This window comes from Scyliorhinus canicula, chromosome 10, assembly GCF_902713615.1.
Source record: "Scyliorhinus canicula chromosome 10, sScyCan1.1, whole genome shotgun sequence".
Lineage (NCBI taxonomy): Eukaryota > Metazoa > Chordata > Chondrichthyes > Carcharhiniformes > Scyliorhinidae > Scyliorhinus > Scyliorhinus canicula.
The window spans coordinates 11,014,615-11,029,218 of NC_052155.1; the positions used below are offsets into that span (position 1 = coordinate 11,014,615).

At 45.4% G+C, this 14,604-nt stretch overlaps 1 protein-coding gene across 1 annotated transcript in view; it reads right to left on the minus strand.

The window, feature by feature from the left end:
* Positions 1 to 547: 547 nt before the first annotated feature.
* stk3 (serine/threonine kinase 3 (STE20 homolog, yeast)) overlaps positions 548 to 14,604 on the minus strand; it is a 448,024-nt gene continuing 433,967 nt past the window's right edge. The window contains exon 11 of the mRNA XM_038808612.1: positions 548 to 5,992. Within this exon, the coding sequence (XP_038664540.1) occupies positions 5,834 to 5,992 (159 nt within the window). The 3' untranslated portion in view covers positions 548 to 5,833. The remainder of the gene's footprint in view (positions 5,993 to 14,604) is intronic.

Consider the following 14,604-nt stretch of genomic DNA (forward strand, 5'->3'; position numbering starts at 1 on the left):
GCCTGCTCAAACCAACTGTTCAAACCCTTCGGACAAATAGATACGGGACAGGCAACAAGACGTCAGAGTGGTCACCTCACCCGGCCTCATTCAATACCTTGGTTTGAGGCCACTGGGGTACAAAGGGTGTCAGCAGGCGTTCTGCTTTCAGTTCAGGAATGTTTGTAGAGCCAAGAGACCTCACTGCAGGGTCACAATCTTTGTGACTTTTATCTCTATCTTACCTTGGTCCCCGACTCTGTGGAATTGTTTATGTTGTTTTCTCCAGAAGAGAATAAGAAATGAATGCTGAATCAGGGAGAGTTCCATGAGAGTTCTGCACAATTCTTAAAAATCCACTTATTTCTTCCAAAAGTTTAAAATGCCTCCAAAAATAGTGTTTAGTCAAGGCAATTTCTAGCTTGTTTGTAACAGTAAAAGTTTTAAAACTTGAAATCTTGTCGCACGATCATCCGGTTGGTTACTGGAAAATCAAATATCTTTTTTAAAGTATCTGTCTCTGTGGGGATCGTAACAAAATATAAATATCAATCATAAAACATCTGGCTACTGTTGATATTGATTCATTTTATTGTGACAGATTGGAAATTACGCATCATAAAATAAGTTAGTGTCCCATATTAAGGAAATGAACGTACAAAATTCAAAGTATTGCATCCAACTTCCGGCTGAAAATAACACAAGCATACCCAATGATTATTGTTTTTTTACATCCAACATTTAGGTTCAGAGAAAGATTGACAACACCACTGATAAATACATTTATCATTCAAGTCAGTAGCAGTGCTTTCTAACTGAGGACAATTGGTTCTGACTGTTTATTAGTGAGTTATGAAATTCTCTTGCACATAAGCAGTATAAGTGAAACGCCCCATCACCATGGGGAACTAACACGGTAAATCGGCAGATGTTAGGAGCCAAAATAGTTTCCCGCATGGACTTGGGGAAACTCTGAACATCTGCATTCATTTGAAGAGCTAACAGACACAAATGTTTAACGTTGATGCCACTTTTCTTTGGACTGTCAGACGTTTTCAGTCTGATGAGATCAGGACAGAAATTCATAAGACAGCGGAAGGCAAGTGTGTGGGCAGGAGTTAGGTTGGCTCCTGACAGAACAGTACACAATCATAATTACACAGACTCATAGCACAGAAACACAGGTTATGCAGCCCAACACGTGTATGCCAGTGTTTTATGCTCCACATGAGCCTCATCACAACTTACTTCATCTCATTGTATCAACATATCTGTTTAATCCTTTCTCAAGTCTTTAGCTAGAATCTGCCGAAAGGTCTCTGCAATGTAGTAAAGCCATCAGCACATGCAAAGCATTTGACAGCACACTGCACTAATCGATGTAAAGTTTTATGTCTTACGTCTAAAGCCACACTGACAGCTGTTACGATTGAAAGGTTCATTTCTTTACTGTTGGTATTAATTATTGAGAAAGTAGCATGTTTCGTCACTTACAAAAAAAGAAACGGAAACTACATTCTTAAAAATAAAGTGCAGAAGACAATACTGCAGTATAATCACATGGACAGGCTCTAGTTAACCATAACTCTGAATAAAATAGAAGCTTTCCCATTTTAAAATCATTTTGGATGTGAGACGTATGCTTAAACAAAATCTTCAAAAGGTTTACATATAACTCAACCTTTCAGGGATTCTACATTTAGCAAACGGTGAAACTATTTTAGCATGGCCATCTCTTATAGTTGACATTGTGATATGGCAAAAGCTATGGGCTGGATTCTCCCAAAATGAGACTATGTCTGTCTGCTGCCAGCCTAAAAACGGTGGAGGTTTACTCCCGAAGTTCCTTCAAAAAAGTTAAAAGAATTCTAAGCCCTGCATCTCGCAGCTTTTACAGCAGATAAGAGCCCCCGCACTTCCGGGTCAGAGGCCGCGCATGCGCAAGGCAGCAACCTCCAGCAGCCGCGCCATGCTCCATGGCGGAATCGGATCGCGGAGCCAGACAAAATAAAATAAACCTCCCCGATCTACCGTACGCCCAAGCCTAAAACCCGGCATATCTAATCCTTGGCTGCCTATAAGGCCCCCCCTGGTATCCGATGCACCCGTCCCCGAGCAGGGCGGCCGCGGACTGACTCATCCTGGCCTGCAATAGGTGGTTAGTTCCACGCCGTCGGGAACTCGGCTAGTCGGGAGCGGAGGTTTGGCCAGCGAGCTCTAGCCATGGGCCCATGGCTGCACACCGTACTCCGCGGCGGCGCTGATTTTCGGCGCCGGACCAGCGCCGGGCTCGATTATGGCATGAAACTGGATTCAATTACACCGTCAGGCTGCAGAGAATCCTGCCTATATATATGTGAAAGTGGATTGTACTTTTTCCTCAATTTAACCTTCAATACAACAGTTTGTCAACCTTCACATTGCGTTTGTAATAGTGAGAGATACGGGCTGGACTCTCCGCTGGCTGGATTCTCCATTGCACCGGCAGCGTACCAACACCCAGGGATTTCCCGATGGTGTGAGGCTGCCCACAATGGGAAACCCCATTAGGCGGCTGTCAGGATGGAGAATCCCGCTGCCGGCGGCTGCGCAGGGCGGAGAATCCCATCCTATATTTTTCAGAGTGTCCTGCACTGGTGGGTACACTGGCCAATGTGCAAATCACTCAGTTCTCAGGCTGGATATAATTTCACCGAACTCAGTAATTATTGAGCTTATCAAAGGCTAGAGATCTGGCTTTTAAAGCAGACCAAGGCAGGCCAGCAGCACAGTTTATTTCCCGTACCAGCCTCCCCGAACAGGCGCCGGAATGTGGAGACTAGGGGCTTTTCACAGTAACTTCATTTGAAGCCTACTTGTGACAATAAGCGATTTTCAGTTCATTTCATTATTGTTCTTTAATGCATGTCCTTTCCAGAGATTTTCAGCAGCGTCACATTTTATCAGTTCTTCCCAACTTGAAACAAAATACATTAATCACCTTAACTTATTGAAAAGGCACTGAAAGGTAATCTACGGCGATCTGTGCAATCAAAGTTTCTCGATGGAAAGAGCTTTAACATTTTAAATTATAATCTGAATAATAATTTTCAAATAGGAATGTATGTAGACTTCATTGACTTTTCGGTGGACACAAACAAAAGCCTTCATCTTTGGCATAGTCAATTTAGTATTGTCTGTCCAATTTCCAAGAAATCTAGTCTAGTTCCTCTTCTATCATGATGCAGCACAATGTTTACATAAGAGTTTTAATCTTCATCTGAAAGCACATCTGAATACAGCACCCAATGCTGCATGTAGTTGCATAAGAGTTAAGGATTCTAGAGGAGCAGCATGTAAAGTAATCAAAGAGAATTATGAGTCTGGAATAATCAGACTAGTTTAGGAGTGCAGTCCAATGATCAGACCAACCTTAGCTTAAAATCCAAGTGCTCATCATTCTTGCCTTGACTTCCAAAACTCTAGACTGTGAGATATAATTAATTGCAATACAGCACAAATAGATAAATAATCTAACTTCTAGAGCTACTCCCCAAACTAATCTTAGTTGACGATTGATAAATTAATGTCAGCTCACTGTTGTCAAGCTCAAGCATCCAGTGTCAATTTCCCCTTTAACAAAATGAATACGTCATGGTTGTACAAATACTAAGATTCTAAGATTATATAATGGCTTGGTAAACCCATTGGGCATTGAGGTGGTATAACAGGTGGCAGAATCCACCTATGGCGTTGAATGATCTAGACAAGTCCCAGTGGGTAAGACCCTGCGCTGAATAAATTATCAGCAACGTTTTAAAGGATGAATGAACAATAACTATATTATTTATAAAATTAAGTAATGGTTATAGATGAGCTTATTTGGACACCCCCCCGAACTTCCAACTGGTACAGGGATGGGACTCGATGTTTAGAAGGGGTGGTCAATCAAATGTTACGTTTATATATGGAACTGAAAGGAAATTTCATAAAATCTTGTTTACAAATGTCACACCAAATGTTTAAGGCGCCAATATTTCGGAAAGTGACTCTTGCAAAATAGCACATATAGAGTAAGAAAAATCAGCAGCGTTTAGTTGAAAAACATTAATGTCTTACGTTTCTGTTGAGCATCTACAACATAGGAAGTTCCTCTTAGGTTAACAAAGTCAATCCAGTCAGTGCATCGACTTACAGCCTGCTGCTATGAGGATGAGGCTCAACTTGATATGCACACTAAATGTGAGACTAATAAGTTAAGAAATAAACTTTTAAAAAGACATTGAGATACAATAAAAACAAGAAAATTGGCATCTGCTGATTTCTTCAAGTACTCATGTGCACTAACAAAATTAGTATTTACTTTAAAATAAGACCACCACAATCTTTAACATGGTTGGGTGCTCTGAGAATCTAGTCCTAGTACACTTTAAAGATGGGCAATGAAGCATTCGGTCTTGTCTTGCATGAATCAGTGGCAGTGGTTAATGCAATACCAATTGCTCTGTATTGGTTTAGTGTTAAAGTGTTTGTGGGTCAAAGTCTGCTTTTATCAGTAAGCCTGCCCAAATATATTACATCGGGTGTGCACATGGTCAGTCAACATTAAAGAGATCTAGCAGGTCCAGCAGAATTAAAATGTTCTTTTTAGCTGTAGTGGATGCAACTACATGCACTCACATCACAGTGTTCTTGCTAGAAGCAGCCCTGACTCTTTGCTCTAATACAATCAAAGTGAGGTGAATATGTTCGGTAACACGAAGCGTTATCTTTTAACAAGTGGCTTCTCTCTGTACCACAAAAGATAAACACTGCTGACATTAAGCAAATAGTTGCTACCAGTGGCATGAGGTGCTGCGTGGCAATCTGGTACATTGGCACAAGCAGTTGTGACTGTTTAACCTTCCTGCACAGGTCAGGAATGTCATTTGGGCCTCTCCCAAAAGTGGGGCATGTCCAGAGCCTGAAGCTTTAGTCATATTGTGACCGTTGAACAACTGTGCATGTGTGCATCTACACTCAGATACTTCAGAACTGCCATTGGTTGTCGAAAATTGGAAGGCAGATTACAAAATGGCAGTAGCTTCAGCACATTGTGGAATTACTCGCAACATAAAAGCATAATATTGGGCGTATACATGTTATTTGGCAGAAGTCCTGTTTTTACATGTAAAGGATTATGATCATGACAAATTGACACACACTCAACAAATCTGTGGTGGATTAAGAAGTTGATCTGGGGAGTCAAAGAATACTACCTAGTTTGCAATTCAGGTTATATTTCAATCTTTTGAGATGTTTACTGGTATTTCTTGATACCTGAGCATGCTCAATCAGCATGCAATGCATCTGGTATTTTGAGCTGGTCACAATTAATGTGGCATTGCCATCCTTTTTGTATTTGGGGTGTCTAATGCAATTGCCTCAGTCAATGATGTGTTTTGTTCCAAACTGATTTGCAATTACTTCCTATAGTTCTAAGCTGTGGAGATGAAAAAAAAATGGGCATACAGTGCATTGCTATTAAAACTGTTTGCTTCAATGCCTATGGGATGAACTGCAGATCATAATTAACATGATGCTACCAGTGTTTAAGTTTTTTTGGTTCATTAATTGTTCTGACAGTCAATGCTTCTTCTGAGCTGCGTAGGCGAGTGGCTACGCAACAACCCAAAAGTTCCATCGCAGGCCAAGTCAGTCCCTTTAAGTTACTATTCTTGCAAAGAGTAAAAGCCCCGTGCACTTAATCACCCAGGCACTACAAAAAGAAATTAGAGAGTGCATTGCTGACGATATAGATAGATTACAGGCCACGTTACCCAGGGTAGTTTGGGTAGGTTCTGTTGAATGAGAGTTGGATGTCTAATGAATTCAGCTAGAAGTTCTGCTGTCTTCGTTTCTTCGCATCCATGGCATCCAGGATGGGTTGCCGTTTGGCCTGGTATCTTTGGCGCAGATCCTCAATTTCACGTTCCATCATTGGATCCAGTGCACTCAACCTCATCTGCAACTCTTCGAAACTCAGGTTTTTCAACTGCAAAACAAGAAACGTAATGATGGAAAACAGCTTCAATAAACGCAAAATGTGACTTCTAAAATGATGAGGTAAACCTTGTAAAGAATAACATAATCTGCTGTCGCATTGTGCCATTGGAAATAAATTGTAACTGAAAAATTCCTGGCAATCTATTCTACAATTCGTCTGTGTTTACAAGACAAATGGAAACCTAGTACCTTGGATTTAAAATAACAAAGACAGTTATTTATTCTCTTTTTGCCTTTACAATGAAGCCCTGTGTTGTTCCTCAGCACTTCCTGCAACCAATCAGCCTTGTGTCCTTATTATCAAGGGGCTTGCACAGTGCAGTCACTTCATTCAAAGTGATACGCTAATTTCCAGTTAACTGTCAAGAGGCATACCCTACAGAAACTCTATAGGGATGAGGAAATCCAAGGAACCACAGTCATGATGGGATTTAATCACAGAGAGCTAATTAACTTTTGAGTTAGATCCTAATGGATATATGTTGGGTAGCAAAGGGCCCCTCACCCGCATGTCTCTTTCTATTCCCAACACTGAGGTAATAGCTTGAGTCCATTGTTTACCATCTCCCTCCAGGGACACCTTCAGCAACGAGAACTCAAGACCCACCAGCTGAGAGAGTTATCCAGTTCCACCTTACAATTCTTCATCAGCAGCCCTATAAGTTGCAACATTTCAAGTTCATAGCTATGTTTTGTTTTAAAATGCAATGTCTGCCTTAGTGTTATAATCCCAGCAGAGATCACAGGACAGGAACAAATAGGTTTCCTATGCCCTCCGCGAATATGAACTTTCCCGGTAATGGGGTGGGGCTTCCCCTTAACAGGAGTAGCCCCTCGAGTATAAAATTCCTGACCTGGGTGCAGGTCGGGGAATGAGACCCTCCGGGGAATGGTGGTGTTTGACTGTAATTAGTAATAAACCTCTCTATGCTTTTCCAAAGTACTGTTTATGCATGGCTGCTTACCTCGGATTTAACACTGGCGACGAGGATTCAGAGGAGCTGCCGTTGACACCGGTTGCTACGTGCCTAGTGTACCTCGTCTATGCCTTTTCAGGCCCACTGGGAGCCATCACCATGCCACACATCGGGAGGTGAGAGCCATTCAATGCAGGTATGGATGACTGGGTCAGTACATCGAGAGGATGCAGTACTTCCGCACTAATTATTGGCAACGAGGGAAAACCTGTTACCTTACTGACAGCTTGTGGGGGCCCAAGCACAGCATTACAAAAAGCCAAACCCAACTGGTCCATCTGGAAACCCGCTCATTCGCCTCCCTGGTAACCTTGGTAGGGGAGCATCTGTTTCCACATGGCCACCCAGACCCAAGGTAAAGATATCAGCGAATTCCTGGCACGCCTCAGGAAACTAACTGAGACCTCTGAGTTTGGCCAAACCCTGGGCAAAACATTAAGCGACCGGTTAGTATGTGGGATTCGCGATGTAGCCACGCAAAGAAAACTGCTAGCCGAGGCTCATTTAAACCTCCAAAAAGCCATGGAAATTGCAGTATCCAGGGAGCACTCTGATCAGGGAGTCCAAGAACTACAGGGGATGGCGGTGCTGAGTTTAGGGCATCACAACAGACCCCACGCACAGCCCACTATGACCCAAGAAACCGTTCCCCAGCACTGGAGCACCTACAGGCAAGGGGCGTGATGCCGGTACAGGCCGCAGGAACTGACCTGCAGCGGGACATAGAGATCTTGGGCACAGAAGGTGGCATGACCGCCCCACCCACTACATGGAAGACAATGGCGAACAACCAATAACTATATTGCGTAGCGGTCCAACGGATCGTGCCCATCCAAATCTCACTCCAGATGAACGGCCACACAACCCGCATGGAACTCGATACAGGGACTGCCATGTCTGACCTTATCTGCTATACCTTCAACAGCGTACAATTCGAAATTCATCCGCTCACTCTCCAGGGCAGAACAGTAGCCCAAGTGGCTAGCACTGTGGCTTCACAGCGCCAGGGTCCAAGTTCGATTCCCGGCTTGGGTCTCTGTGCGGAGTCTGCACGTTCTCCCCGTGTCTGCATCGGTTTCCTCCGAGTGCTCCGGTTTCCTCCCACAGTCCAAAGACGTGGATTGGCCATTATAAATTGCCCTTAGTGACCAAAAATTTTGGAGGGGTTATTGGGTTACGGGAATAGGGTGGAAGTGAGGGCTTAAGTGGGTCGGTGCAGACCCGATGGGCCGAATGGCCTCCTTCTGCACTGTATGTTCTATGTTAATCTATGTTAATCTATGATACTAACGCAAGGTGAGAGATTGACATGGGGAGCCCCTGGTGATTGCGGGCATGACCACTGTCCTCGCCAATCAGCCAATTTACTATTCGTCATTGTACATGGGAGCGGCCCGAGCTTGTTGGGGCACGACTGGCTCCGGCACTTTTGCTTGGACTGGCAGAGGGGTTGCCAAATACGCCCATGGCCGCAAAGGCATGTTGGCCAGATCTCTAACCATATTCCAGGAAGGTTTGGGGACCATCGGTGGGGCCGTTGCCCGAATAAGCGTGGACCCCATGGCTGAGCCGCGCTATTTCCATGCCCTCCCCGTTCCATACGCCGTGTGTCCAAAGGTAGATGCGGAGTTGGACCGCATGGAGAATCTGGGGATCATCAGACTGGTACAGTTTTCCGAATGTGCGGTGCTGGTCGTACCGGTGATGAAGCTTGACAGGTCGGTGTGCCTCAGCGGTGAATATAAAATTACAGTAAACTGGATATCATTCTTAGACCATTATCCAGTCCCTAGGAGCGAGAATCTGTATGCCAAGCTCAGTGGTGGACTTACATTCACCAAGCTATACATGAACCATGCATATCTCCAACTGGTCCTTGCCCCCGACACCATCAACTCACACCGGAGACTCTACGAATATATCCGGCTACCATTCAGCGCCTCCCCAGCGTGTGCAAAGTTTCAGAAGATCATAAAAAACATCTTGCATGTGGCGGTCTACTTAGATGATGTGTTGATAACCGGTTCGTCCGACCTAGAGCACCTCTGCAACTTGGCAGAAGTGCTACAGCGCTTTGTCTGGCACCTGCCTCCGGCGATAGAAATGCGTCTTCAACACAGCTGAAGTAATGTACCTCAGGTACCGGATGGACCACCATAGTCTGCACCCCATGGGGGAGAGGATCCAGGCCATCCGCCTAGCCTCAGTGCCAGGAGACAAATGGAACTTCGGGTTTCCTGGGGCTGTTTATGGAAAGTTCCTCCAGGGGTTGGACACAACATAGGTGACTAAAGAAAGGACAGCTCTGGGTGTGGGGCCCTAAGCAACAAGCAGCATTTGTCAGAGTAAAACAGCAGCTTTTCTCTACAGGACTGCTTACTCACCTTGACCCCTCGAGGACACTCTTACTGACCTGTGACACAGCCCTTACGGCGACAGGGCTGTGCTAGCCCACATAATGGAAGATGGTTCAGGGCAGGACATTGGCCAATGCGGTGAAACGGTACGTTCAAGTAGAGAAAGAAGGACTGATCGTAGAATTCATCATTAAAAAATTCCATGAGTACATCTACGGGTGAAATGCTTAGGAAATCAGAAGCAGAAAGGGACTTGGGAGTCCTTGTTCACGATTCTCTTAAGGTTAATATGCAGGTTCAGTCGGCAGTTTGGAAGGCAAATGCAATGTTGGTATTCATGTCGAGAGAGCTAGAATACAAGACCAGGGATGTACTTCTGAGGCTGTATAAGGCTCTGGTCAGACCCCATTTGGAGTGTTGTGAGCAGTTTTGGGCCCCGTATCAAAGGAAGGATGTGCTGGCCGTGGAAAGGGTCCAGAGGAGGTTCACAAGAATGATCCCTGGAATGAAGAAATTGACATATGAGGAACGGTTGAGGGCTCTGGGTCTTACTCGCTGGAGTTTAGAAGGATAAGGGGGGATCTTAGTGAAACGTCCAGGATACTACGAGGCCTGGATAGAATGGACGTGGAGAGGATGTTTCCACTTGTAGGAAAAACTAGAATCCGAGGCCACAGCCTCAAACTGAAGGGACGATCCTTTACAACAGAGAGGATGAATTTCTTCAGCCAGAGGGTGGTGAATCTGTGGAACTCGATGGGCCGAGTGGCCTAATTCTGCTCCTATGTCCTGTGGTACTTTGGTTCTGACAGACCGCAAGCCCCTTCTGGGGTGCTTCAAAGAGGATTGTGTAATTCCTCCCTTCGTCTCCACCCATGTCCAGCACTGGGTGCTGTTACTGGCAGTGTATGATTACATATTGGAATACCGCTGCGAAACTCACATACCCCATGGTGATGCATTGAGCCATTTACCGCTGCCCACTAAGCCACCTTCTTCCACCTTGGCCGATGAGGTCATAGCTGCCCTCCATTTCATGGACTCACTACCAGTCATGGCATCCCGCATCCGTGGCTGGGCCCAGACCGACCCACAACTCTCTCGTATCAGGCACGTGGTGGAGTATGGGGTCCAACATCAGGCTCTGCCTGAGGACCTGGAGCCTGGCAAAGGGAAGATGCAAGAACTGTGCATTGAAGATGGCGTGCTTTTGTGGGGCTCTCGCGTGGTGGTCCCCGAGCCTGGGCGTGCGGTGCTCGTAGTAGGTGTCCAACGCTGGGCGTGTCTAAAATGAAGATGATAGCCCGGAGCTATGAATGGTGGCCTGGCATTGACGGAGACATTGAACAGGTAGTCCAGCGATGCCCCCAATGTCAGGCTCACCAAAGAGTAACCCCAGCAGCCCTGCTCCACCCCTGGGGATAGCGCAGAAGGCCTTGGGCCCGGGTTGATGTCGACTTTGCGGCCTTTCCCAGGGGCCATGTTCCTCGTCCTGGTGGACACTCACTCTAAGTGGCCGGAGGTTGTGCGTGCAGGCGACAACCGCCCCAGGTCACTGTGGAAAAACTACGCACACAAAGAATTCCCAAGGTATTGGTTTCTGATAATGTGACGCCGTTTATGTTCGTGGCGTTCACCTCCACCAACAAGTTGCGATATGTGTGGACTGCTCCCTACCACCCGGCTTCAAAACCACTGGTCGAGATAGCGGACCAAACATTTAAGGTGGGCGGCCAACTCCACACACACCTGAGTTTGGTAATCCCGATCCCCAATCTAGGGGGGAGGGTCTGCCGGAGCCAGGATGCTGGTCGGCGTCCACTGGCCCGCAAGTTCGCTCCCGGCGACGCTCTGCATGACCGAAACCTCAGCGATGGGACCGTTTGGGTCCCTGGTGCCATCTTGGCAGCTACACGGCCAGTATCCTGCAAGGTCAGGGCATGAGGGCGGGAATCCAGTCGTCATGTGGATTGCCTTTGGGGCCGTGTGCCGGGCTTCCCGCCGAGCTGTCTGCTCTCCCTCCCACTGCGGTCTCAGCTCCATCAGGCTTGTCGCTGACCCTACCGCCCGTATCACCATCACCGCTGTTTGTGGCCACGGACCAAGCCCCCCCCCCAGCTGAGGACGCCGAGATGTTGGATGAGGATTTACTCAGCTCTGAGTCAGAGACGGAGATGGACACGGTGCCTCCGTCTCAGCGGTCATCACTCAAAAGCCGTTCTCCAGTGCGGTACACGAGCCCCAGGCCAACGAGGAACGAGACCCTCCGAGGAATGGTGGTGTTTAACTGTAATTAGTAATAAACCTCTTTGCGCTTTTCCAAACTACTGTTTATGCATAGCTGCTTACCTCGGATCTAACACTCTACCACCGATTCAGGCATCTCCATCACTGATCACCCTCTGGGGAGAAACATTACTCCAATCCCTTCTAATCATTTTACCAGTTCTTTTAAATCAATGGGCCCTGATTATTGCCCTCTCTGCAATCTAATTTGTGTTTTATACAATTCTAGCACAATCTCTCTGCTCTCGTTCTGCCATTTGGGGATAACACCTGGTGAATCTGGCGGCCACCCTGCGGGGTCAGTGGGTGATGGTGGTGGTTGGGGAGGGGATACACTCTGTAACGTACGGAGGCACCACTGCAATAATACCCCACCCCTTTTCTCACCATCACTCCCGCTGGCTGACTGGCCCCGTCAACCTCGGGCGACCCCCGACAGCACCCGGGTGCAGTGCCAACAGTGCCCACAGCTCTCGGTGGCACGACTGGGACTGGAGCATCTAGCCATTGATTGGCTCAATATTTCAAAAGCTGCCTCTATACTGAGCTAAAGAAGGTTATTTCTTAATAACACATGCAACATTTTAATAAATTCAATCATATCGTCATCCTAAACTCAGTAATTCAACCGTAGTTCATCTTTTACACACTTGTCATCTGACCACATAACCTGCTGTCAACAGGTAAGTTTTTAATGGAAGAACCCTGCTCAATATTGTAGACCAGTAGTCAAAGCACAGACCTAGAACAGAGCCCAGCTTTCTATCAGCACAAAGGATAGATTATCTTTTGCAGTGATAATTGATTGGAGATCAATAATTTAATCTATATAGCACCAGAAATTTCACAGAATCACAGAAATACACAGTGCAGAAGAGGCCCTTCAGCTCATTGAGTCTGCATCGACACATGAAAAACACCTGACCTACTTACCTACCTAATCCCATTGCCAGCATTTGGCCCCTCTTTTGTTGAAGTGTTTCTAAATGGGATGCACTGTTATGGATGCAGACTGCTAGATTTCCCCTCTCAAGAACCATTCTTCAGTAACCAGGTTTCGAGGGCAGTGACGAATATGAACAAAAGGCCTGAGATGCCGTTTCAAATTCATTCCTTGGTTCTTTGTGACCTCATCTAAATCATGCAAAGCATTCAAAACCCTCAAAGAAAACGTCAGCTTTACCATTTTCCATGATGTGATTTAAATGGCCGCAGGAATCACGAATAATGAGGGGAGCTAATGGCAGAAAGAAAAGTGCTGAAATCAGATAGCTCCGCAAATGTAACAATTCTGGAGAAAAATGCAACAAAACGTACTATAAACACCAAAGAACAAGACTGTACCATCAGCTAAAATGGATCCGCACCGCAGAGACTTATACGATCATCTCTGAACAGAATTTTTAAAGTGAATGAGCTGAAACTTACAGAAATAGTTATTTGTGTATCTTTAATGGTGATGCTATGAAATTGGCGATGTTGCGGTATTGTAGAAATTGGGCGGGATTCTCCGTCCTCCCAGTCGCGTATTTCTCAGCAATGTGAGGCAGCGCAACATTCGCTGGTAGCGGGATTCTCTGCTCCTGCCCCTGCCAATTGGAATTCCCATTAAAGCCACTCCATGGGGCCGGGAAAAACACAGGCAAGTGTGCGCTGCTGGTGGGGCTAGCGAACAGCCGGAAAATTCCAACCATGATCTAATCCCCAGCGGTGAAGTAAAATTTGAAAAGTTAATCTTGTTTCATTGTGTTTTTCCCTCTGGTCTTAAAATTCTCATTCTGTACTCACCACATTGAAATTGATGCTCAGCTCTATAGTCACCCACCCATACAGATACCTTGGGGGTTGGGGGGAGGGGTGGAGGAGAGTCTCAGTTGATTACTAAAGCATTTTTAGAGTAATAATTGGGAAACTGCCTCTTCAGTAAGAAAAGGTAATTCATTACTTGTTTATAAAAATAGGCAGTTCATTATTCATGTACATGAAGATCGATTCTTTGTGGAAGTCTTTGAGGGAAACTGCACAATTTGAATAATTCAGCATATGAACACAAAACAAGAAAAATAGTTGAAACTGTAATCTCGATCATCTCCTTAGTTACTTCTTTATTCAAGTACTATTACCGACTTGTCAATTGAACACAAAAAACTACAAGGATTTTAAGCTAGTTTAATGTAACATGCACTGTGAATTCCGACTTGACCATACCATTGATACCAGCTCTTACTGTTTTGCTCAGATTAATTAAAGTTCAGTAACTCACCCTCTGCTCAGTATGAACGAAAAATACCCAACCTCACCATCATGGCTTTTTTGTAAATTAAGGATTTCAAAGATCCTCACTAACTAACTCACTAACAGAGAAATAAAATAACAATGCCCATTCCATTTTAAAATTAGATTCACACTATAATCGGGTTTTATAAAAACACAGCTTGAATTTAAAAATGTTAAACATTTAAAGTTTATTAACAAGTATGGATATTTAACTGTCTGGGTGGCTTTGCGGTGTTATACTGCTTTGAGCCGGTGTTTTCCTATTTTTCAGTAAGATTTTTTGCATCCATTTATTTTATAGTTCACTATGAAGCAACAATGAAGACTGTTAGTGAACCAAAAGATTTCCAAATGTTAGACATGATTCAACCACAACATTTTAGGTGTCATTTTGGGTGTGTTTTCGGGATGTTTCCTGCTGGCTTTTTGGGGTGAGATCCAAACCGGAATTCACCCCACTCAGTCATTTTCTTGGGCCTTGGGAAGTTTCTCCCCTGTCTAGCCCACAGTTAGAAATGTTTTCAGCAGGGGGGAGCTCAAAGCGGCGGTGAGTCAGGCTCCTCGAGCGGCGTTTTGAAAGGGTGCCCCGATCTCTCAGTGAGCCTGAGGGTGTCCCACACCCTCAGCCACAGGCAATACCACCGCTCACAGACATAGGCATTACCAACCAAAATCGCGATTGGGTGGAGATTGGAGCGAAATTG